The sequence below is a fragment of the Aegilops tauschii genome, chromosome 1 (assembly GCF_002575655.3).
Source record: "Aegilops tauschii subsp. strangulata cultivar AL8/78 chromosome 1, Aet v6.0, whole genome shotgun sequence".
Taxonomy (NCBI): Eukaryota; Viridiplantae; Streptophyta; class Magnoliopsida; order Poales; family Poaceae; genus Aegilops; species Aegilops tauschii.
Window position 1 is genome coordinate 72633031 of NC_053035.3, and position 26662 is coordinate 72659692.

The 26662-nt window shown below is 44.7% G+C and overlaps 1 protein-coding gene across 1 annotated transcript; it reads right to left on the minus strand.

The window, feature by feature from the left end:
• Positions 1-13517: 13517 nt before the first annotated feature.
• LOC141041670 (serine/threonine-protein phosphatase 7 long form homolog) lies at positions 13518-16413 on the minus strand. Its single transcript, XM_073508545.1, has 8 exons — positions 16209-16413; positions 15497-16117; positions 15159-15410; positions 14859-15079; positions 14464-14779; positions 14284-14385; positions 14044-14208; positions 13518-13954 (listed from the first exon to the last, which is right to left on the minus strand). The coding sequence occupies exons 1-8, from the start codon at positions 16275-16277 to the stop codon at positions 13628-13630; spliced, it is 2073 nt and encodes a 690-aa protein (XP_073364646.1). The 5' UTR covers positions 16278-16413; the 3' UTR covers positions 13518-13627.
• Between the last annotated feature and the right edge of the window lie 10249 nt (positions 16414-26662).

The window sequence follows — 26662 nt, forward strand, 5'->3', positions numbered from 1 at the left end:
ATGGGCCTGCTAAGCAGCTGGCGTCCTCTGTACGCTCGGATCAAACGACTGAAACAGTTTTTTTGTCAGTCGACTGACCATAATTATTTTTTCAGTTGACTGACATCTAGCCGCTCCCATATATATGTCCCTCAGCCTGTGTCATATGCGGAAATGGTGTAGAGAGTCTGTTTATAACGCAGGAATTTGCAACTTAGATCTCATTACTGGGGGAAAAATCGGTGTTGTGCTCGTGGTTTGATTGTGCGGTGCTTGGCGAGGCGTGTTCCGTGCTCCTCCGCGAGCTAGTCGTGGGTCTTCCATGGGCGTGCCATTTTCGGATCTGGCGTTCCTTCATGCAAGGTGGCGAGAGGTTCCTTGCGCAACGGAGGTTCTTCCTTGTGGTGTCTTGGTGCGTTCGGTGATTGGGTCTGTTCTCTGCTTCCGTTACCTTGTCAACTGGTGGGGCTTTGTGCCTTTTGTATCTGTTTTTCGCCCAGCTTTCCCTAATTAACCAGACAAGTCTCTTCTTCAATGAAGGAACCCTCTGCCCTTCTCGAGGTGTTACTCAGGAAAAAAAACTAATCTTTACTATTAAAGGGGATCGAACATCGTGATGATTTAACCTCTTTCGATCCCCACCTCGCGCGATGGGCCACGCCCTTGGCATCCAAAATCGAAGCCCACCATCCCAAGGTAACCCAGTCGCACAACCAGCCCGTCCGTCGTTTGGGTTACTCACGTCCCACGTTTCTTCCCCACGATCCAACCATCAGAAGCCAACTCATGCACACCCATCTCCCCCACCCCCGTACCTCTTCCCAACCGCAGCCGCCGATCCAGGCAGAAGTCGCCAATCTCCTCTCCCATTGGCGGCGGTGCCGCCGCCCTTCTGCTGGTGGCAGCTCAACGATTGCGTGCTACCGTTGCGGCACTGGCGGTTTATGATGCTGCTGGGTCGCCGTTGTGGCGCCGCCGATGAACTGCGAGCTCGTACACCGGCATTGTCCCCTCCGCGTGGGCCGACCTGGACGGAAGGCAACGAACAGATCCAGCGCCTTTCATCTCCAACGGTGCGGCCTCCTCAACTGAGCGGACTGCTGGACCTCCTCCGACTAGGTGGTAGGACGAAATCCCACCCTCTCTTGCTTCTTTAGTTGGTTCAGTTTTTTTGGGCCGATTTGGTTTATTTGCATGGACGAAATCCCTTCCTCTCTTTACTTAATTCACTTGTGATCCAACCCTTGTTTAAAATAGGGTACAAGCCATAGGTAAAGATTGTTGAGGGTAGGATAAATAGGTACAGATTGTATGGTGCTGACTATTCTTTACTTTTTCCTATAAATACAACAACGATGTACATATAAAAGGTCTTCTTAGATGTAATTATATGGCATACAAATGAGTCTTGCATGTGATTGTGATAGCATGTTGGGTTTGTGAAGTGTGAGCAGTAGCCAACGCATATATTCCTCATGTGATTTTGATAGCTTGGTGAGGAGCTCGATGCGGGAGGGCGACCTGCGGGAGCGTCGGCGGCAGAGACAGAGGACGACCCAGGTAATCTCCCTTACCCTTGCACCCCATCTTCTCCCTGTATCATGCACTCTCGCACCGGGGCACCCCATCTTTGTCCTCTCTAATGGCTCCCCCCCCCCCCCCCCCCCCCCCCCCCCCCCCTCACTACTACTGCACCGGTGTCATGCTACCCGAGGTTGCCGCCGGGGCCAACATAAGGGTAAGAGTTCATGACACATACGAGTTCTAAAATCACTGGTCTCAATGTTCAGTGCACCTAAAACTGCACAGTAGAAAGAATGAGAAATATAGGTCCTAGCGGAGCAAAGGAAAATTGTAATAGAAATTAGAGAGTTGGAGGGTTCTCAGACTATCACAGATTGAAAAGCCCCAAGGATAAGAAGCATTTGGAGCTGCAAAAATGTGACATACATTTCTTGAAATATTCACATCATGTATTGTGACTGATTTTTCTTTTTGAAGGAACCAGGGACTAATTACAATTGGATGTAATCTTGACATATAGGTACGCCAACAGAGGTTGTTGCATGTCAACATCTAATCACAACATCTTTGTATTTATTACAAACTCTATTTTTCACTAGCATTTTCATTTAAAGACAATACTTTATTTGTTTCCAATGGTATCAATTTGTATCACTGTCGTTGTATTCCATCTTGACTAGAGATTATGCTAGAATGAGTGAACTGCTCGACAATGTGAAGGTGAGACTTGTTTGTTTGATTTTTAGGTGTTATGTAAAAATTATCATGACATGCAAAATCTGAATCTGGACACTCTTTTATTCGTGCAACTGAAGTATGTGTGTATGGTGCCTTTTTGAATTGCCATGAAACTTGTACTAAGCGTCTATGAAAAAAATGTCTTTTCTGCTGAGTAGTACTGTGTCAACCAAATCCAAAAATAGTCATTGGAAATTATAAGTACTTCACGAAGTCTGCAACAAATTGTATCAAGTAGGAACTTGATGCTTGATTGGCAAAATTATGAAGTTTGTGCCATAAATGTTGATTGTACTGAAGGTTTCATGTTTGTGGCTCAGATTTTTGAATTTTTTACAAGTTCAGTAGCAAACAAACAAAAGTGTTTAGATGGCTATCTGGATCAGTGCATGACCATGTAGATGTATCACTTAGCTTTTTGGTTTTAAATGCACGCGTAGAATGAGCTGGTTAGATATGAAGACCTATTTGTATTAACATGTTTATTAAGAAGTTCTCCTATAGTTTGAGAAATCTTCATGAGAATTGGTCTGACTATGTAATTAGAGACGCCATAATGAGCCGATGTTACACACAAGATATTGAGGTGGTAGGCATGGAAATTTTATTGTTACCAAGCACTCTTATGTTATAGAATGCTATGTTCAGCTGTGCTCTGCACCTTGAGGAAGTTTTGCATGTCCCCAGATTGTTATGCATTATTTCTCAGTAACTGTACCAAGCATACTTAGAGGTTATCTACATTTTTTTGTGCTTGTGTTTTGGATTATCCAAAAAAAAATTTGCTCTGAAAGTGTGGAAATATATTAATATTTGATAAAAAAACAGGGCATAGTTTAATAGGCTAAACTTAACTTGCTGATTGTAGTTATCAAGCATATTGTGCAAGATTTCAAGTACAAACTTGGGCCATTGGACATAGGAGGGTTTAATTCTTATTGATTTGAGTTCAATGTCGTGTGAGCAGATTTGACTTTGTGATCACTATGTCAACTTATGCCTGCCACAATTCCTCGTGTTATTAATCTAATCTATGCCTCTTGAGTATGCTGGGATCAGACCTAAAGCGGATAGCAACTGCTCTATTAGCTGTCTCTCGCTTCAATGTTGGTTCCTCTGCTCAGACTACAATGGCTGGTGTTCTAGCCGTTGAGATGCACAACGCTCCGTCGCACCTACACAAGTGATAGCACATTCTGTTTTCCTTGATGCTGATATAACAAAGGGAAAGGTTGCTAGAATTAAGGAAGAACAAAACAGATGAACCATGCTGCCGGTCAGATTGAGGGAAGGTGTTGCAGGTTTGAAAACACATTGTGAAGTGTAGAGGAGATAAAGAGAATTAGGCTCATGGAGAAAGCCGAAGGAAGGGTAGAGTCGAGGGCACAACGGGACTAATGGAGGAATGAGTTGGATGACGAGTACAACAAAGAGGAATGGATCTGAAGGTGGCATGACGGTCAGATTGCAAAGGAGAGCAAAATGGTATTGGTGTTTGCTGAGTCAATAGCATGTACATAACTATCCCGTAGTAGTACTATTTTGTTAAATTTGTAAGTGTAAGACTGAAAATTCAATTTGGCCCTCGTGCAGCTATGCTCTTGCTTCCAATTTTCAAAATTCCCATTTGTAAAAAAAGGGCACAAAAATCACTCTGTAGTAATCTACATGTTTGTTGAGCCTATAAATCTTCAGAGAATAATTGAAATCAATGCAGTTTGTGCAAAAAATAAGGGGTTGGTCGTGTTTCTACATATTTTTATTTGCATTTCGTTCACTGGTGCTTATTATTTTTGTACATAATGCATGCATAGCTCATTGTTATTATTTTTAACCTTTTGAGATGGTAACGAAGATCCAAATATGCATATATGATTCTCGGCATGATTTTTTGTATCCTGCACCCGGAGCGCCCAAGAGCAAGAAGGTTGGGTTTGTACAAGATAATATTTGTTTGAAGACACTCATAACCTGCATGTGGCATACATGATTTAATTATATAGTGATGATTCGATAAATGTCTCTTTGTCCAAGTTTGTTATATATCCCGTGGCAACGCACGGGCATTCGACTAGTCATATTAATTGGGCCACCCCCTCTCCCATGCCCTATTTTGAAACTAGTGGTGAAAGTCTTCCGACACATATTCATCCTTTTAATATATGGTATCCCTTTTTTAGGGATTGATATATGTGAGGGACTAGCACTCCAATTCTATTGCATTTTTTATAAATGCGTTCACTACATATCTAAAACATCACCATGATATAAAAAGCAACTATTCATCCGATGTCAACAAAAATGTAATGTTTGTTAGGGATTTAATATATGCAGGCATCTCAATCCAAGATTCGGCGGCACATTTTGGATTGCGGTTTAATGAATTTTCATTCGACTGAAAAATAGGAAACCTTTTGAAATATATCATGTTTTTTTTTCATATTAGGCTTAGGCCTTTCTTTACAGAGATTAGGCCAGTTTTGGTAGCCTAGGTGACAAGAGGAGTACAAGGCCCAATAATTCAGGTTCATGGTAGCTCCATGGACTCTCTTTTCGGAAGGTGCTCCTATAGGGCGCCATAAAGGGACCTTTAGCTCTATTGGTGCCCATGTGCTCCCGCTCATGGGCAGGCCCAAGAAAGAAGACAAGCGCTCGATGGTTATGCTGGTTCGCTTCGATTGCGTCGTCCAATCATGGTAGACCAGTTGACCGTCAACCATTGAATTTTGAAAAACACAAAATAAAAATAAAAAATTGAATTAAAAAATTTCATGGATTTTTTTAAAAAGTTCACAAATCAAAAGAAAAATCAATGATTTTCCAAAAAAGGATCATCAAATTTGAAAAAAGTTCATCGATTTTGGAAAAAACTGTATAGAATTTGATAAAAAGTTCATCAAATTCGAAAAAAGTTCATCAATTTTCAAACAAAGTTAACAAAAATTGATTTTTTTAAATGTTCACGGATTTTGAAAAGGTTCAGAAATTTGAAGAAAAGTTCATCGATTTTCCAAGGGAAAAGCTTCCGTCCGACCGGCTGATCCAACCGATGGATCTGCCTGTTGCCCAGCCGTCGGATTGCCCAGCCATCTTGTGCTCTTCTGGTCCCACCTTTCTCTAGAAATATCCAGCTCCAATCAGAGCATCCTTCTTCTTTCACGAGTCAATGCCACCGCACCGTTATCCATCCAAAATTCTCCACCGCTTCTTTCTCAAGCTCCTGGTCATGGCTCTGCAACTCTTTAGCCTCGTCGCCCCGCCCGTTGCTTTTACTCCTACTGTCACACTGCGTTGCTACCGACGCTGCTACGAGGGAAGGGGTCGCTGATGCAAGCAAGCCATCGCGTCCCTGGTATTGCAACATCCTCTTTGTTGCAAGAAAAATTTATGCAACATTAGGTATGTTTCAAATCTCTCTTCCGTTGAAAAAATTTCTGCAACATTAGCTTTGTTGCAGAAAAAAATTCTGCATTTTTTTGTGCAACATCACCACAGTTGCAAAGTTTTCTGCAACAATACCATTGTTGCAAAAATTACATCATGTCTCCGCACAAAGTCTCTGTTTCAGCAACAACCAACTTGTTGCAATTTTGTGACGCTCACGTGGGGAGATCTAACGGCGTGGGAGGTGGGCTTGTTTCTGCAACACCGCGCTTGTTGCGGAAGGGAGGTGGGGAACGTGGGTTGTATATTGGAAACGTGGGTTGTACATTGGACGGCCAGCAGCGCGTCCATCCAACGGCCAGCCAGGCGGCGGATGTTTCCAATTCATCCACCGGCGGACGCCTAGCAGCCCCCATTTTCCAAAGAAATATCATCAAATTTCAAAATAGTTTATCAAATTTTGACAAAATTTCAACGATTTTAAAAAAAATAGAGTTTGATAAAATTTTATCGAATTTGGAAAAAAGATCAACCAATTTACAAACAAAGTTCACAATTTTTTTTTAAATCATGGTATTTCAAAAACAAAATTGTCAAATTTGGTAAAGAAATATCAAATAGCAAAAAAAAGTTCACCAATTTTGAAAACAAGTTCACTGAATTTGGAAAACATTCATTGAATTTGAAAGATAGTTCCCCGATTTTGGAAAAGATTCATTGGTTTGAAAACAGTTCACAAAAACTAAAAAACGTTCATCAATTTTGAAATAAAAGTGCGCTGAATCTGAAATAAAATCATGCAATTTCAAGATGAACGAATAAGAAAAGAAATAAGAAAGAAAGAAGAAAAAAAAGAAAACAATGAAATCACAGGTGGAAACACGAAAAAAAGAACAAAAACCAGCCCGCTAACAGATTAACTTTTTTTTTCTTTTCATTTTTTGATTCCTCTTTTCTTACTTTTGTTTACACTTGGCAAAATTATAAACATATACATTACAAACATATAGTATACTAAATGTTCTAAAAATGTTAATCATGCATTTAAAAATTGTTAATTTTGTATAGGAGAAATGTTGACCATCTATATAACATATGTGAAAAAGTCGATCATGACAAATTCCTATTCAACAGCATGGCAAATTCATCTGTTTTGCATGCCAATTCTGAAGCGCTCGCTGGGAGTGGTTTGTTTGTACGAACGAATCCGTTCGATTGACCACCCAGCGCGAACGAATGTTCGCTAGAAAAACCCGTATATTTTGGTTCACATTTAATATATATTTTTGAGTTCAAATAAAATTATTGCACATATCTGAATGTCAGATTGATGGCACACTCTTCGTTGGAAAAAAACCCGTTGTAGCTAATTGTTGTACATATCTAAATGTTAGGTCGGTGCCACACTAGTCTTCAGTCCATTTGTTTGGATCTAGTCTTTCATTCATGTATCTAGGGGTTGGATTCTTTTGATCTACAGTTGATGTTCTGGTACGTAGATCATGTGGGGTCTTAGCATGATGACTCTTTGGTTGTCTACTATAACAAGTTTGACCCGACTCCGGTGAAGAAGGGACGATGAGTGCTCAAAGGTATAGTTCATAGGGATTAATTAACAGGATCCTTCTTATTAGAGTTGTGTCGAATATAGTGTATAAGGTAGGTTACAATTGGACTTGTAGTAATATTGTGTTTAGATAGGATATGGAGTCGTGTCCAAATAGGATACTTGTATCCTAGGCCTCTCATATATAGCGGGGGTAGACACACGATGTAACCTATGCCAACATAATAGCACTGAAACGCAGGGGAAGCCGGGAGCATGTGCCGGTGTCCAGGACAACCGGGTGTGGTATTGTAGCGGTGTCATGAAAATGAGCACCCGTAGTCAAGCGGTGGCGGTACGTACAACGGCAAATTTGACAATTTTGACCTCGAAACAAAATAAATTCACAGAATGAACTGGGTGCGAAACTATTTCACACCCCTAACCCTTTTGTGTAGCGCCCGCCACGCCGGCGCCACACCCTACGGTGCAGCGCCTAGCTCCGCGGCGTTGCACCTCTGTCCACCGTAGCAGCCCACGGGCCCGCACCCAGCCGTGCAACGCCTCCGAGCTAGGCGCTGCATCTGTAATGTGCAGCGCCTAGCCGCTAGGCGTTGCACGTGTAATGTGCAGCGCCTAGCGGCTAGGCGCTGCACTGTGACTTATCCAGCCACTTGGCTGGGCCCCCCTCCCCCACCCCCCCACCACACACTCTCTCACTCTCTCCCCGAGCTTTGCCCCCTCTCCCACTCTCCCCCCCTCTCAAATCTTCTTCCAAATCTTGCAAATTTGAAGAATTTGTCCGTGGATTTCGAAGTCAAACTCTCCCTCAAGGTAATAATCTCCGATCCCCTTGTTTTGATCGAAGTAAAGTTCTCCCATTGCTCATTTGTTGGTAGTTTGGGGAAACCCTAGTTTAGTTTGGATCTAGAGATTTGCATGGAGATGTGAGATGTTTGTTTGCCAATTTCTATGATTAGGCTTTGTTAGTATGCTAGGGTTATTCTTATGGGTGTTCTTATGTTGGTGCTAGGGTTAGGTTTAGGGCTAGGGTTATGGTTAGGGTTAGGTTTAGGGTTAGGGTTATGGTTAGGGTTAGGGTTGTTGTTTCATATATATATTAGGGTTTGTATTCGGTGTTAATCCATGGATTAGTACTCATGGAAGCAATGTTACCTTGTGTTCATTGCTTATAGGGATGGGAAGAACATGTGTGTTTGTTCATCATGGGGACAAAGACGCCTTTTTGAAAGGCAATAAAGAACCGGACCCGGATGAGCTTGATATTGTGTTTGATAGTAGTCGTAGCTATGCGGAGCTCTTGCAACAAGTTAGGAAAGATTTGAATTGGATGGACCCTAGTGATATCATTGAGTTGGAGGGAAGGCATGATGTTGGTTTTGGAATGCACATCCGTTGGAAGACAATGCGTGTAAACTCGGAGCAACGTTGGGTTGCATACAAGGAGACGGTGGCCGAATCACTAGACAAGGCTCTTGAGTTATTTGCAACGAAGAAGGTTGAGTCAAGTTTGCATTTGGACTTGAACCGGAACCCCTCCCCTTTGGTTGCTAGTAGCCCCCCACCCTTGAAGCAAGATGAAATTGTTGAACCTCTTTTGACCCAAGAAGTGAGGCCAACATTGAGCCCGTGTAGAAACAACCAAGATGAATCTTTGCAAGAGGACAACGATGAGTATGCGGACGATGACAATGAAGTTGATCTCCATGACAACAATGTGGGTGATCTCGACAAATATCATTTGCAAGAGACAATGGACCATTCCATCCCTTTTTCCCGTGCATATGCATCGGACTCGGATGACGATGGTTCCGATGAACAAGTTGATGCGGAGGGGTTCACGGTGAAGGAGGCCGAAGCTTTCGAGAAGGTATTTGGTCGGGATCATCGGACTACATTGTTCAAGGATGTTAGTCTCGCGGATGAAGCCGTGGTAGATGGTGGCCAATGTGTAGCTCTTGGGGTTAGGCCAAGCTCTCACCGTGATTTGGTAGACGACAAGAACCGGATTGCTAAAGGTTCTAAGTTCGACAGCTTGTTGGATTTGAAGATGTGGCTCGACAACTACTCGGTTACGCATTATCATCCACACAAGGTGGTGCACTCGGACGTCAATGTGCGCTACACGGTTGCATGTGCATGTGAAGATGAAAAGGAGGTCCAACTTGGACTTACAAGAGGCCGTGGTGGTGGTAGAGGTCGTGGAAAGGAGGTCCAACAAGGAGTGGCAAGACGCCGTGGCGGTTGTCCGTGGATTGTGCGTGCAAGACCATGGAAAGGAGGTCCTACTTGGCATGTAGTGAGTTGTGTGCCAACTCACATGTGCCAAGGCAAAAGGGTGGATGGCAAGATTGTGTCCCAAGACCACAAACAACTCACGTTCGAGTTCATCGCTTACAGGCTCTCGAACTCAATATCCACACTTCCAACAATGAGCGTCCAACATGTCATTGACCTTGTGAAAGCCATCTTTCATTACCAGGTGAAATACGGCAAGGCATGGAAGGCGAAGCAAGCCGCATTTAAGATGTTGTATGGTACATGGGAGGAAACATACAACCGAATCCCTAGGTTGTTGTTAGCCATGGCCGCGACAAACCCGGGCATGGTTCATGTGGTCGAGCCTCATGGGCACCAAACAACGGTTCATGAAGGAAGGAAAGTCAGAGTATTTGGCCGTGCTTTTTGGGCGTTCGAGCAATGTGTGAGGGCTTTCGAACATTGTAGGCCGGTCATCGCAATTGATGGCACGTTCTTGACCGGACAATACAAGGGCACCTTGTTGGTTGCGATAGCAAGTGATGCCAATAACCGGGTGTTGCCATTGGCATTTGCTTTGGTTGAGGTGGAAAACAATGACAACTGGGAGTGGTTTCTGCATCTTTTGAGGACGAAGGTGTTACCCGCTCAAAGGGAAATTTGTGTCATATCGGATCGGAATCAAGGAATTCTTAACGCCGTGGAGATTGACATTCCCGGGCATGCTCCGTTGCACCATCGATGGTGCATGAGGCACTTTTGTTCGAACTTCTATAGGGCATGTGGCCTTAAGGAGTTGGCCGATGATCTTCAAGATTGTTGTCTCGCTTTCTCCGATAAGCGCTTCACCACTTTGTACAACAAATTGCTCGCACACAAAAAACTTGATCCCGGGGGTCAAGAGTTTCTCAATAGGCACATTCAATACCGGAACAAGTGGGCACGTGCTTTTGATGAAGATGGCTGGAGATACGGTCAAATGACAAGCAATATGGCCGAATGCTTCAATAGGGTGCTCAAAGGTCCACGTGGATTACCCGTGACGGCAATAGTTCAATACACATTTGACAAGATGAATGCTTACTTTGTAAAGTACTCGATGGAAACCGATGCACAGATAGCGGGTGAGAACCCACGGAAGTACAAGTACAAGTTCCCACCCAAAGTTGATGAATGGTTGCTATTTCAATCACGGAAGGCGGACTCAGAAGAAGCTATATTATATGACAATGAGGAGTGGAAGTACGAAGTGAAAGAGCCAGGAGGAACCACAAATGATGGCCGGCAACATGGAGGTCGGGCTTTCAAGGTGTCATTAACACAATGTGATTGCACTTGTGGGAGGCCATTGTTGCTTCATCTCCCATGCTCACATTTGTATGCCGCCGACCGCGTTAGGAATGTGGACATCAATCACCCACGCACCGTGAGGGAGTCCCAGTTCTCAATCATGACGGTCAAGAAAACATGGGCTCCCCGCTTTCACCCATACTTTGACCAATCACAATGGCTGGAGTATCATGGAGTTCAACTATGGCCGGATCCGGAGTTGAAGGTTGTTAAACGGGGTAGACGTAAGACAAAGCGTCTTAGAGGCGACATGGACGGATGGGGCCATGGTGGGCGCCGCGAAGCGGGCAACGACCAATTCCAAGAGCCTCGTGAGAGCTCCCGTTGTGGGGAGTGCAAAGGTCATGGCCACAACAAAAGAAAATGTACGAAACCAAGGAAAAGGTCCAAGAAAAATGATGCAAGCACAAGCCAACATGGAGCTACACAAGGGAGCCAACCAAGTGGTAGCCAACCTAGTGGTCGCCAACCTAGTGGTCGCCAACCTAGTGGTAGCCAACCAAGTGGTAGCCAACAAGTGCGAAGCCAACCAAGTGGTAGCCAACCTAGTGGTAGCCAACAAGTGCCAAGGCAACCAAGTGGTACCCAACAAGTGCCTAGCCAACCAAGTGGTAGCCAACCTAGTGGTAGCCAACAAGTGCCAAGGCAACCAAGTGGTAGCCAACAAGTGCCTAGCCAACCAAGAGGTCGGCAACTTGGACTTACAAGAGGCCGTGGTGGTGGTGGTGGTCTCGGCCGTGGTGGTGGAAGAGCTCGACGTGGTGGTAATGGCCGTGGTGATGGTCTCGGCCTTGGTGATGGTCTTGGCCTTGGTGGTGGACTTGGCCGTGGTGATGGACAAGCGCAAGTTCGTTATAGAGGAATGTTTGGATACCTAGATGGACCGTTTCCGTATGTTCCTCACTTACTATAATGTATCATATGTTCTTGTTTTTCCATATGTTCTTCTTTTTCATATTTGCTTCCATTTGTTCTTATTGTCCTTACTAACCATTATGTTCCACTCATTGTAGGTATGGCGGCTTCCCAACCCAACAAACCAACGATGAAGGAGGATGGCGAAGATGAGATGGCCGGATGGTGGGAGAAGGCGGCGAAGAAGCTTAGAGAGGAGGATGCAGCCAAGCTAAAGAAGAAGAAGAAAGAGGAGCTTGAGAAGGAGAGGAAGCGAAAACAGAGTGCGGCAAATGCGATGCGCGCTAGGGAGCAAGCGTTGATGAGGAAAGTTGAGGAGGCACAGAAGAAGCGTCAACAGGATTTTGAAGAAAGAACCATGAAGCTTTGGGCAATTGCAGCTGAAAAAGAAGAGAGGGACAAGCAGATATTCATGGAGAGGGTGGTTAAGGAGGCTCACCTCATAAGAAAAAGGGAGGAGGAAGAGGAAGAAGAGAGGAAGAAGAAGAAGGGAAAGGGGCCTTCCTCTACGCAATAGAGCTATGTCTCCTCTTCGATTTGCTTGTGAACTACTATGTCTCCTCTTCGATTTGGTTGTGAACTACTATGTGCCGTGAACTACTATGTCTCCTCCTCGATTTGGTTGTAAGAACTACTATGTGCGGTGAACTACTATGTGTCCTCCTTGATTTAGTTGTACGAACTACCATGTGTCGTGAAGTAGTATGTGTTATGAACTACTATGTGTCGTGAAGTACTTGGACGCTGCAATCTACCATGTGGCGCCTAGCTGCTGTTGCTCTCTGGATAGCTAAAAAATTCACTAAGTCCAAGTCCAAGTGCCTCAAACTGTAAAGTACCTTCTGTTCTGGCTGCATAGCTACAGACTAGTGCAGCGCCTAGCTAGGAGGCGCCACATTGTACAGTGCAGCGCCTGCGGGCTAGGCGCTGCACAAACACTTAGCGAAATTTTTGCCTGAAACTGGAGGCATACCTTCTGTTGGTTGCTGGATACCTACAGACATGTGCAGCGCCTAGCACGGAGGCGCCACACTCTATCGTGCAGCGCCTGAGCGCCAGGCGTTGCACTATACAGTGCGGCGCCTCCAAGCTAGGCGCTGCACATGTCTGTAGCTATCCAGAAAAGCAACAGAAGTTTGGCTAGTTACAGACATATGCAGCGCCTAGCCCGGAGGCGCCACACTCTATAGTGTAGCGCCTGCGACCTAGGTGTTGCACTGTAGAGTGCGGCGCCTCCAAGCTAGGCGCTGCATATGTCTGTACCTATCCAGAAAAGCCAGGCGCTGCACTATAGAGTGTGGCGCCTCCAAGCTAGGCGCTGCATATGTCTGTACCTATTCAGAAAAGCAACAGAAGTTTGGCTAGTTACAGACATATGCAGCGCCTAGCTTGGAGGCGCCACACTCTATAGTGCAGCGCCTGCGAGCTAGGCGTTGCACTGTAGAGTGCGGCGCCTCTGTGCTAGGCGCTGCATATGTCTGTAGCTATCCAGAAAGCAATAGAAGTTTGGCTAGTTACAGACATATGCAGCGCCTAGCTTGGAGGCGCCACACACTATAGTGCAGCGCCTGCGAGCTAGGCGTTGCACTGTAGAGTGCGGCGCCTCCGTGCTAGGCGCTGCACAAACACTTAGCAATTTTTTTGCCTGAAACTAGAGGCCTACCTACTGTGCCTCCTCCCCCCCTCTACTGGGTCTTTTTCAGCCACAGTTCTTTCAGCCACAGTTCAACAACTAGTATAACAAACATTCAGGTACGACATCATTTCTCCAAGTATAACAATTAGTATAAGAAACAAAGGGTTCACAAAAGACTTCATTTCATAGAAATGACCATCACAATAAGTTCCAGTTTACCATAGAGCTACCACCACTCCAAGTTCAACGACATAAAAGGTACGACCACTCCAAGTTCAACGACATAACAAATCGCACTCGAAGTTCAACATTATAAAAAAACTAAGATGACTAGTGCTTTCCACGCTTGCTGGGTCCTCCCCCCTCTTGACGCTTATCTTCTTCACCTTCCTAGGAAGAGGAACCCGCTCCGGCTCCGGCTCCGCCTCCGGTTCGACATCGTCATCCAAATAGTCATCCAAAGCCGCCATCCGCGAGGTGCCGACCGTCCTTTTGCCTCTTTGGGTGAAGTCTTCAGGTGTGTACTTGTTGATTCCCCTCCTAGGCTTCAACTTGTATGCAGACCGAGCCCGGTACGTCCCCAAGGTCATATCATCAGCAACCTATGCATCAACAAAAGATATGGAAAGACCGTGTGTGAGGATATAGTTAGCAATGCATCAACAAATGGATATGTATCGTCATGCCATACCTCTTGGGTGACCCCACCCACATCCTCATCCGTGAAAGGTTCACCATGGCTCTGCCCCGAAGCGGGATCTGATGGTGTCGCCGACCTAGACCGTTCTGGTGATACATACTCGGGGTCACGACAACCGAAAAGGTTTGATAGCCGCCTTAACTTTTGGCCCTGGCGCTGCAACATGTACAAGTGAATGAGACATGGAACGTACCAACAAATGTTAAGTGCTAGTTTGAAGGAGATGTGAACCTTAATGAATTCTCGAAGTGCACCTTCCCCATCGCTTTTGCCAGCCGGGGTTGTTTCCAGAATAGTCTCGGTCTCGTCAGCTGCTTTCTTGATCTGGGCACGCTATGAACAGAAACGGTATCAAAGTGTTAGGCAAGCGAAGATGTGAAAAGTGCGAATGGAAAAGCAAAAAGGGCTAACCACAAAGTTCATCATTGGAGCTGAAGGGATCACCGAGTTGCCTTTCCTGACCAATGCGTTGTACTGGTGCTGGGCTACCTCATCAAAAACGGTGGGTTCTTCCAGAATCTCCTTAGCATACGCCGGCTGGCATACCTCCACGCGGGTACTTGCAAGAAACCATGCGAGATAGTTGTTGAACGCGATCGGGCAGTGCTCACGAAGCTGGGCTCGTTTTCCAGCCCTTGCTTGCTCCACACTAAGAGCGAACTGCACGACATACTTCCTGTGATGGCTGGCCCAATCCTTGATCTTCCGCTGCTTTTTCCTATCCAACCTGCAAGTTAGAAACAAGATATTAGCATCATCGAAACCGTCGAGAAGCTGCTAAGTGCTCAAGGTTAATTATATCTTACGCGTGTAGCAACTTGTCCGTGTCCTCCCACTCCGGCGGGTGTGGCTGGAACAAACCAAACTGGCGGAACACCCGATGTGGCAGGTGAAGCTCAACCGCCCAGTTGCATATCAGTGGGCACCGCATATGCCAGAGATCCCTATCCCTAATGCACATCGGATTAAGCCTGAACTCTATAGGGTTACCAAAACTCTCTCCTTTTCCATACGGCTCCCATTCCACCTGCAAAATGGGATTGAATGCAAAATTGATATCGAGTGAAGATACAAGCATGATAATCACTTATGCAAGGTCGGTTCACCTGCTCAGGCGTGATCGCGTCCAGCTCGCTCTTGTACAACTTGTACATTACAGAGGGATCATCCGTCGTCTCATTTAACACATCCCACTTGTAAGCCCAAGTGGGGAGCCGTAGTGGGTCGTCTTTATCGTCCCAATCCTCGTACTTCACGGTCTTAGGTCGTCCAACCGGCAAACGCTCCCAGCTCCATATGGAAAGTGCGAGCAGACAACCACCAATACCTCCAGTGTGCCTACAACTGGCATCGTCCAACTGCACATAAAAAAGAACATGGTCAAATTTGCTGCAAGAGCGCATTGATAATGTATCAATGAAGTGAAAAGGAAACAACTTCATACCTGTCGATACAAGTAAGCTAGTGTCGCCGAACCCCAACTCCATTTGCTATCGAAGACGGTCAACGCCTTCAGCCACATCCATGGAGCATTCTTGCCTGTGCCATCAGCAAACATTGTCCTCGATACCACGTACCACATGTAGACACGAGCATAAGTCTTCACCATGTCCTCATTAGCATCATCGGGGCAATGAGCGAAGTTCGATGATATCCACGTGAAAGTAGCGCCCGCTGCGACTCTTTCCTTCTTCTTATCTTCCCTTTCTGGCTCCCGAGGCTCCGGAGGAACCATACCGATAAGGGCTTGCATCTGCGCGCGCCACCCTTCAGAATCGGTGTTCATACATAAAGGATTGCCATCGATAGGAAGACCGGTGATCATAGCGATATCCTGCAGCGTCACGGTCATCTCCCCGGTCCGAAGATGGAAAGTGTGTTTCTCCGGCCTCCAATGATCAATAAGCGCGGTGAGTGCTGCAGCATTGTTGGGTGGCGTCGACCGGCGGACCAACTCAATGAAAGGGAGAAGTCCTGCCTCCCTAACATAAGGTGTGTACCGCTCATCATAGCTCATCCCTCCAAGGCTGATCCCGTGAGACCGAAGCTTCAGAGGTGCAAGCTCCTACAAACAAACAAATCATAACATTACATATGGGGCATTTGTGTTTGAACAAACATACGAAATTCATAACACCGGCCACTTTCAGTATTACCCGCTGCTGCACCGACATAGCGTACGACCGGTGTTGATGGTCCCAGTGATCATCGAGAAGCCAAACCATCCTAACAATTTCAACAAAGCATTCTTGTCAACACGATTATCTTTTCAATTCAAAAAAACTAAAGTAGGCCTACTACATGCAAGATCCAAAGCATATGGTGCTTCCCCCTACTTGGGCCTACTTCATACAAATAACATGTCAATCTATGTATCCAAACTATAACATGTCAATCTACTTCTCCATACAAATAACATGTCAATCTACTTCTCCATACAAAAAACATGTCAATCTATGTATCCAAACTATATAAATAACATGTCAACCTATCTATCCAAACCACATTCTAATCTAACAAGGGTTCCCCAAATCTAATATACGCAAGATTCAAACAAAAGTTGCCCAAATCTAATACATGCAAGATTTAAACAAGGGTTCCCCAAATCTTCAAAATATAATATTTTCTATGGATACAAAGAAGGGGATCGGAGGAGAGTACCTTCTACGATGGATTGGTGAACAAATGCACGGACCAAATCGTCGGATCGGAAGGATTTGGGAGAGGGGATTGAGAGGGGGAGTGCAGATGGCCGCCGCCCTTTTTTCTGTAACTGCCAATGGGGAGGGTGGGGGAGGAGAGGGCTGGCGCGTTTGCATATAAGTCACAGTGCAGCGCCTAGCCGCTAGGCGCTGCACATTACACGTGCAACGCCTAGCGGCTAGGCGCTGCACATTACAGGTGCAGCGCCTAGCTCGGAGGCGTTGCACTGCTGGGTGCGGGCCCGTGGGCTGCCACGGTGGACAGTGGTGCAACGCCCCGGAGCTAGGCGCTGCACCGTAGGGTGTGGCGGCGGCGTGGCGGGCGCTACACAAAAGGGTCAGGGGTGTGAAATAGTTTCGCAACCAGTTCATTCTGTGATTTGCTTTCGATTATAGGTCAAAATTGTCAAATTTGCCACGTACAACAGCAGGAGTCTCGAAGCTACCTACGATCGGGTGGTGCAGGTAGGCTGGCCTAGCAGGGCTGGCTAAGCCAGGCGCGGCCCATGTGAGCGGGCGTCATGGACAGTAGCGGCTCATGCCACAGGAGCTACAGAGCAGGCTGTGTTGTAATGCGTTGTGGACTGCTGGTGGTTGCTGCAATGCGTGGCATATGTGCAAGAGGCACATGGCGCTAGCTTAAGCTCTAGCCTCAGGTGCACGTGAGATTTGTTTGAGAAAAAAATTGGCACAAAGACCAGTCAAGACCGGGATGGTATCAAGAAATAAAAAGAGATAAGTCCAGTAGCTATATACATGTGGTGTTCATACGGGAAGGCTGTCAGGGATTTTGATTTGGTTTTCTTTGCTGGTACACTTCTGTGTATGGATGGCGTTGGTTACAGTGAAGGCTTGAGGAGTCTGGAGCATGTCGTTGCAGCCGGACAAGGGTGGCTGGGTCAGACTTGCCAGTCTGACGGATCGACGCAAGTCAGTTGGTACAGAAGATGGTGCAGGATTGGCGACGACGACATAGGAGCGTAATGCTGATGGTGACCGACTTCTGGGGCGTGGAAACACGTGGCAGAAGCCCGAGGCTTATGTGACTTCGACAAGACTATGGCGCGGGATTGATTCAAGGTGATGTATACATGGAGCTTGAAGTCGACGGGGAGCGTGGGTGGACTGATCATCTACCATGGAGTCATGTTGAAGGTGGAGCTGGATTGAGAGGCTACGGTGTAAGGATCCAGAGAATCGAAGCCTATTCAGCAAAGGATGGAAAAGCGAGGGACACGTAGTTCGGACTGGAGCCCAGGGGTCTGATGGAAACGTGAAACTCGTCATCGGTCGGTGTTGATCGGTGGTACTCTGCGGTGGGGGTTGAGTGGTGTGGGTTCGTGACCATTGAGACTCGATCGAGACAGCGGAGGCTCGACACGGAAATAGCGGCGAGGCGTGCGGCGCGCACGGGACATGGAGACGGGCTAGGTCTCTGGTGGTCATACATTTGGTGAGACAACTGTGAATTTGACTCGGGATGACTACAATCAACGGTGAAATTCCTTCAAATTTCAGACATGCGGTCAAGAAAGGAGCGGCGACGTTGAGTTCAAGTAACTCTTATGTGTGACACCCTATATGTGACTTGTTCACTTTCATGCAGGTCAGTGATCAGTGTGTGATGGCGTTGGACGGACACTCTGGAAGTTGGGAGCACAAACTAGAATAACAAGGAACTTAACTTTGCTCGAGTGTTGACTGTGGTCAAGAAAAGAAGGGACTACAAGTTGCAGGTGGAGCCACATGGAGTCTTTGGAGTAGCAGCGGTACTCATGGGATAAGCTCAAGTCCAATGTACATGGAAGTTTGACGCATGGACGAATTCAAGGTGGTGGAGAATATTCGCCAAGGTGGAGTTTGTTAGAGTTGTGTCGAATATAGTGTACAAGGTAGGTTACAATTGGGCTTGTAGTAGTATTGTGTTTAGACAGGATATGGAGTCGTGTCCAAGTAGAACACTTGTATCCTAGGCCTCTCATATATAGCGGGGGTAGACACACGATGTAACCTATGCCAACTGAAAGATCGTGGATGTCGCCTAGAGGGAGGGTGAATAGGTGCTTTAAAATAATTACGGCTGAGGCTTGAACAAATGCGGAATAAACCTAGCGGTTAATTTTTCAAGCACAAAACCTACAACAACTAGGCTCACCTATGTGCACCACCAACTTATGCTAAGCAAGAAAAACTACTTAGGTGATAGCAAGATATAAGACAAGAAACAATATGGCTATCGCAAAGTAAAGTGCATAAGTAAAGGGCTCGGGTAAGAGATAACCGAGGCACGCGGAGACGACGATGTATCCCGAAGTTCACACCCTTGCGGATGCTAATCTCCGTTTGGAGCGGTGTGGAGGCACAATGCTCCCCAAGAAGCCACTAGCGCCACCGTAATCTCCTCACGCCCTCGCACAATGCAAGATGCCGTGATTCCACTAAGGGACCCTTGAGGGCGGTCACCGAACCCGTACAAATGGCAACCCTTGGGGGTGGTCACCGAACCCGTACACTTTGGCAACCCTTGGGAGCGGTCACCGGTACCCGTCAAATTGCACGGGGCGATCTCCACACCCTAATTGGAGACCCGGACGCTTGCCTGGAGCTTTACACCACAATGATTGAGCTCTGAACAGCACCAACCGTTTAGGGCGCCCAAGCACCCAAGAGGAACAAGCTCAAGGGTACCAAGCACCCAAGAGTAATAAGCTTCTCAACTTGTAACTTCCACGTATCACCGTGGAGAACTTAAACCGACGCACCAAATGCAATGGCAAGGGCACACGGAGTGCCCAGGTCCTTCTCTCTCAAATCCCACCGAAGCAACTAATGCTAGGGAGGAAAATGAGAGGAAGAACAAGAAGGAGAACACCAAGAACTCCAAGATCTCGATCCAAGGGGTTCCTCTCACATAGAGGAGAAAGTGATTGGTGGAAATGTGGATCTAGATCTCCTCTCTCTTTTCCCTCAAAAACTAGCAAGAATCCATGGAGGAATTGAGAGTTAGCAAGCTCGAAGAAGGTCAACAATGGGGGAAGAACACGAGCTCAAAGGATAAGGTTCATTGGGGAAGAAGACCCCCTTTTATAGGTGGGGAAAAATCCAACCGTTATGCTCACAGCCCGCACCGAGCGGTACTGCCGCTCCAAGGAGCGGTACTACCGCTAGGGCGGTAGTAGCCCTTTGAAACACAACAACGAGGAGGCAAAAAAGCCAGAAGAACCGTCGGAGCGGTAGTACCGCTTGACCTCACGGTACTACCGCTAGGGGTAGCGGTACTACTGCTTGCGAGCGGTACTAAAAAATTACATCCATGCCTACCACCGCTGGACTTGTGACGAGTTTTTGGTCCCGAGCGGAAGTAGTCGCGGTAGTACCGCTCCCAAGAGCGGTACTAAAAAATTACATCTGCAGCAGCCCCTTTTAAGGACACCAAAACTGACACAACTTCTGCAAACGGACTCCGAAATCGACGAAACCAAGTTTGTTGGAAAGCTAGCGACAAGGGCTAACACAATCTTGTTAGAAATACCAATAAGAAGCAAATGAGAAAAGTCCCAAAAGAAAATGGTGAGAACCCTTCCTCGAATAAGACTGGTAAAACCTCCAACACCGAAAACATCATAGAAGACGCATGCAAACTCCGTTTTCGATGAACTCAAGCTTGTCATCAAGATGACCATAAGCTCTAAGACTCACAAAGAGAACCAAACAAGAACCAAGAAACAAGATGCAAGGATGCAATGGTTTGAGCTCTCGACGAACGATACGATCAAGCTACTCACTTGAGAGCCCCCCTTGATAGTACGGCTATCGATCCGATAACCCGGTCTCCCAACTACCACCATGAGACCGGTAAAATAGAAAACCTATCAAGGGCAAACCTTTGCCTTGCACATGATCCACTTGAGCTAGATGATGACGATCTTGTCCTCCTCAAGATGGACCACCTTTCTTGATTGCGTTGGGTCGATGGAGACTAGATGATTGCTCCCCCATACTCCACTATGGGTGAGCCACTCTTCGGCACATCTTCACAAGTCCATTGACACCACAATGGATGGCAAGCTTCAAGCACTTGATCTCTTCGTGATGCTCCACTTGAACTTGCACACGGCAATCTTGATGATGATCACCACTTGATGTCATCCTTTCCATGGGTTGTATGATATCTTCCTCTTGACGCAAGCCCATGGACACGTACCTAACCCCACATAGACTCTCACATAGACCATGGGTTAGTACACAAAGTGCAATGAACAATGCTTACCATACCATGGGATCACTTGATCCCTCTCGGTACATCTTCTACGCTTTGTGAGTTGATCAACGTGATTCACTCTTGACTTAGTCTTGATCAACCTTGAATCTTTCCAACTCTCTTCGTTTGGATGATGTCTTGAAGGTAAACATGAATGATCACACAATCTTCTTCTTCAAGACATGCTTGCAATAAGCTCAACACTCACATGACCAATCTTTGGATAATTCCTTAATAGCACCTTGGTCAACCCATAAACTCCTTGAAACCAACACATGGACTTCAAGAAATGCCTATGGAAAAATCCTTCAAATATAACTCAATGCAACCATTAGTCCATAGAGAATGTCATCAATTACCAAAACCACACATGGGGGCACCGCATGTCCTTTCAATCTCCCCCATTTTGGTAATTGATGACAATCACTTTCAAGAGAGTTTATATAAGGAATTATGCATCACCATGCAATGCAACAACCAATAATGCATGCGTAGGAGATGCGTATGCTTAGGAACAAACCAAAGCCAGAAGAGACAACTCTCTAAACTTCTCCACAAAACTCTCTGAAACTTCTCCCCCATTGGCATCGATTGCCAAAATGGGCTAAAAGCTTAGAAGGCCAATATAAAATGTGTTCCTCCATAAATTGTGTATTTCTCAACAAGAGAGTGGAATGCAATACACATATCCAACGGTAAATACTTGGTGGAAGACAAACTATATTGAGGCCCAAAGATTGCAAAAGGAAGATATGCCACAAAGACATAACAAAGAGAGAAACAAGCAATCAAGCAATCAAAAGATACCAATTGAAGCAAGCTATCAAAATATACCAATTGAACCAACTAGGCCAATGATCCTACGAGCCACATGAATAAAGGATATTATGATAAGAGCAGTGCAGTGTTCTAAAGAAACTAGAGAATCTCCCCATGATTTGTGCACATCAAGAATTTTTGTATTTGGATACAAAGTGCACAAAATAGGATCATAGCTCCCCCAAAATCAATAGAAACTTACAACAAGTGCAAGAGAGCATATAGGAAACTAAGCCTAGTACTTGCAACAAACACATGGTTGAGCAACAAGTAATAGAGGCAACTTAAGAGTGGGCTCAACCAAAAAGATGTGTGTGAGTCAAGGCAATGCACTTGAGAAGACTAATGTACAGAAGAGCATTAAGCATCAATAAAGTCTTGAAAGAATGAGGCACACGGTGCAAGGCCTATCATTCCCACACACAACTAGCAAATGGGTTCACAAGCTTACTAATAAGCATATAGAGAACCTATGCTTGTCACAACCCTCGGTGAAGATAGAAGATGAAAGGCTCATCAAGACGAGGGATACCAATTAAGATGGCAAAAACCTCGTAAAGATAAGCATGAGGAAAATAATCTTCACCACACAAGAGCGCATTAAGATGCAACGATAGAAGACATGCACTCAAGGCAAAAGCTTTCACGGATCCACCAAAGAAATAACATAAGAAAGACAAGGTGGACGTGAAAGAAAGGATATCATCTAGATATGCAACTTCTCTCAAGTGTATAAGATTCTAGGTAGATGAAATCATGATGATATATATATCTACAAAGAAGGATGTACACCCGAAATAGTTACAACACGAAGGAACAAGATATCCAAAAAGGAAGTCATACATATACCAATAAGATATTTGCTTGGAAGCATAGCACATGGCTAGATATGGTCTTACGGTATATAAATGTATCCCTACCACACACCCATCAAAGACATCACAACTAGCAACATGAGATCATCGTTGAGATGCTTTGAGAAAGGAAACAAGTATCACAAGATGGAATGAAAATCATGCTAAGATGCAACCTACACAAGGTTGAATGCAAGAAAAGAATGCATGAAGAGATACTTGTTACCGAGATATCATTGGAAGGATGTAGTAGATACCAATTAAAGGTAGGTAGTAGTTCATTGATCATCCTAGCTTGACTCCAATTAGCATATGATGACACCACCTTCCTTGTGAGTGAGCCGAGCATCCAATGCATCTCCAATTGCTCCTAGAACAACAACACAAACAAAATGGTACCCAAACTCATTGGGACCAAAGAGTTAGAGAACCAACAATACATAGGACAACCTCCACATAAATATGTGCATATAGATATGAAAATGAATTTCATGCACATCTCATCCAATTTGAGACTTGGTGGAGTTTCCCCTATATATTGGGTCCAAGAAAGAAAGCATGCTAAAAAATACTACATCAAATTAATATGCATGCTCAAGACTTTCAAAAACCGATACCAAATGACAAAGAAAAACCAAGTGAAGAAAAGATACCAAATGAATAAATCATCACTTGGAGGATATCCATAATAGATACATCGAGGAATGAGATATCGGTTGATACACACTAAATAAAACATATCAAACTCCCAAAAGAGAGGATGGTTCCAAACAAACCAAGCTCTCTACAAAGTTTCATGATGGCACAAAGTACCAAAAACAAAACGACTTGCCTTCCACCAACACACGCTTGATAAGGAGCGCAAGATGAGTGTTTTATAGAAAATAGGATAGCTCCTCCAAGACTAGTGCATTATAGAGAATTTGCATTTGAATACAAAATGCACAAGGTGGGATCACCACTTTCACTATATCTAGAAAACACTAGACAAGATCAAGAAATTAAAAAGATCCACAAGTGGTATGGAAGACAAAGGGAGTTGATACATTCCTAGGCAAGAGATAAGGAAAATAAAAGCAAAGGCCAAAGTAGAGATGATCAATAATTTCTACCACACATAAGTGAGTACCAATTGTCAAAAGACAAGAAGTATTTGGAAATGATTCCCGTTGGTAGATAGCAAGGATATCCAACATCATCTTCACACCGAACACAAGCAAATTGCAACTTGTAGAGCTAACATGCCACCTAAAAACAAGATAATTTACAATATCAATTCTAGGTGACAATATCTCAAATGTACACATTTTCTAGGCTTGTAATATGCACATAGCATATGACTCCCCCATAATGTGATACCAATAAAAACTTAACAAGAGGCAATAAGAGAATCCAACAAGAGATAATTAATGGACTATTTAGAATTTGAATTTCTCATGAGAAGACATACCACATAGCGACTAGATAATCTTGAAATATCAATACTAGATGGTATTACTCATGTACACACATTTATAGGATTGTGAGGTGCACAAAGCACATCACTCCCCCATAATGGGATATTCCATTAATCTCTCACGAGAGCCAACTAAGATACAAACAAGATGCATAAAGGCTCAACGTACGACACACATGTACATGAAGTGCAAACCAACATACACAAACTTGATTACTCAAGATAAGCAATTTGGAGACACAACATATAAAAACACATGCAAGGAACAAAACCAAAACATGCAAAGGGGCAAGTAACTTTCAATGTAAACAATTTGAGTACAAGTTACTGCAAGGAGGCACATTGGATATAAGATAGAAACTTGACAACCCAATTGACTTGGCTTGAGACAATAAGAATGGTGAAGTCCCCTTAATTCTTCATAATGTAGCCAAGTCTCCAATGACCTCCAACAACACCTATTGATCAAGTATGACTAGTTGGTCCCCAACCAAGTTGGGTCCTAAGAGGTTAGTCACAATAGGCTTGGCTACCCAAATGGTTCTTTTCTTGACACCACTTTGAGTACCAACAAATTTGGCAAACACATTGCCAACCTTATCCTTCCCAAGAGAATAGATATCATCAATTAGAATAGGGTTGGATAAGGTACCATTCGTGCATGAAGAAGCGACGTGACCTTTTTCACGACATAGGTAGCAACGTCTACTCTTCACTTTCTTCTCACTTGATTTCTCAACTTGAGAAGCATTAGCTTGAGTCTTATTGGGAAGAGGCCTTTCTTCAACTAGAGGTTGAGCATGAGAATGCACTTGTAGCCGCTTCCCTTGTTGCTTGTCACTAATGGCCTTCTTCTTCAATGGGCAAGATGTAACATGATGCCCTTCAATTTTGCACTTGAAGCAAATAATCTTGGCCGAACTCTTGACTTGTTTTTGGCCCTTCTTGTTGTTGCTCTTGGACTTCTTCTTCTTATTGGAGTTGAATCCAAGTCCACCTTTTTCAATAGGGGATTTTTTGTACACTCAAGATATTGTTGAGTGTGGCCTTCCCTTCATGACACTTTTCCAAATCTTTCTTCAAAGAAGTGACTTGGGCCTTGAGCTCTTTGATTTCCTCTACATGGTTAGTCTCAACACAAGCACTAGAGGAAGTATAAGCTTCATCGTTAGAGCAACAAGGCAAGGAAAGCAATTCATCACAAGATGTACCAACGTTATGCATGGATGAATCGCGAGGACTAGCACAAGGCAATATAGCATTTTGACTAAAAGTAGTGCTAGTGTCCACATGAGGCTCACTAGATGTTACCTTAGCAATCATGGCCTCATGAGCTATCTTTAGCACATTATGGGATACTAGAAGATCATCATGAGAGCTTGAGAGCTTTTCATGGCTTTCTTCCAATTTCCCATAATTGCTAGATAGCAACTCAAGTTGAGCCCGTAGCTCAACGTTCTCCTTTAAAATGGATGCTTCACAAGAAATAGAATTAGTAGCACAAGCATCATCATTAACTAAAAGAGGAGAAGGCAACTTGGCAAGCTCTTTTAAATAAGAAGCTTCAAGTTGAGCATGAGACTCGGTGAGTTTGATGAGCTCACCCTTGATGACCCTTGAGCCATTTTCGAGGTGCTCAAAATCCTCAAGGAGTCTAGCATGAGCAACTTCAATCTTAGCATTTTTAGTTTCAAAAACATTGGCCACCTCAAGAGCTCTATCACGGGATTCCTTCACTCTAGATAACTCTAGAGCAAAAGTCTCCTCAAGAGATTCCTTGGTGGTTTGTTCAAGTTCAAGAGCTTGAGAGAGGTCCACAATCTCATTAGCGTAATCACGCTCATGACCTTCCATTTTATCAATGGTGACCTCATGCTCCTCAAGACGAGATTCCAACTCATCAATATATTTCTTGCCCTCAATAGCAATAGACATGATTTCCATGAAGTTGGAACGAGCAATTTTATTCTTAAGAAGAGCTTTAAAAATTATTTCCCCTTAACTTTTAAGGAGGCAACATCATCATTCTCTTCATCATAATCGACATCATCATCACTCTTGCCATCATCAATATTATCACAAGATATATTGGGATTCAAAGTGGGAGACACCTTTGAAGCCTTGGCCATAAGGCAAAAAGCAATAGATGATGATGTGGGATCCCTTGAAGCACCATTCAAGACCACATCTTGTTCCATGGAGTGTTCGGTTTCCTCTACATTGTTAGCACAACAACTCGAGGAAATACATGCATTTTTATCATGGCAACAAGACATAGCAAGCATATCATCATGAGATTTAGTCAAGCAATTTGTACATGATATGCAAGGACTATCAACACAAGCATGTGAAACATTTGGAGTGCTCGAAGTGCTAGAGTCCAAAGATGAAGCATCGCAACAAGAAAGTGATGAAGATTATCAAAATTAAGCTCACTATCATCATTGCAATGAACACCACTACTCACCATGTCATTACCTTGTGGCAAACCACATGTAGGTGAAGTAGAAGAAGTTGA

Bases quoted from the DNA above. Each gene is read 5' to 3' on its own strand.
- LOC141041670 (XM_073508545.1), bottom strand. From the start codon at position 16,277: ATGGTTTGGCTTCTCGATGATCACTGGGACCATCAACACCGGTCGTAC. The intron at 15,080-15,158 runs GTGAACCGACCT...CCCATTTTGCAG, and splicing joins ACGCGATCACGCCTGAGCAG to GTGGAATGGGAGCCGTATGG. The intron at 14,209-14,283 runs GTTCACATCTCC...TACATGTTGCAG, and splicing joins CACTTCGAGAATTCATTAAG to CGCCAGGGCCAAAAGTTAAG.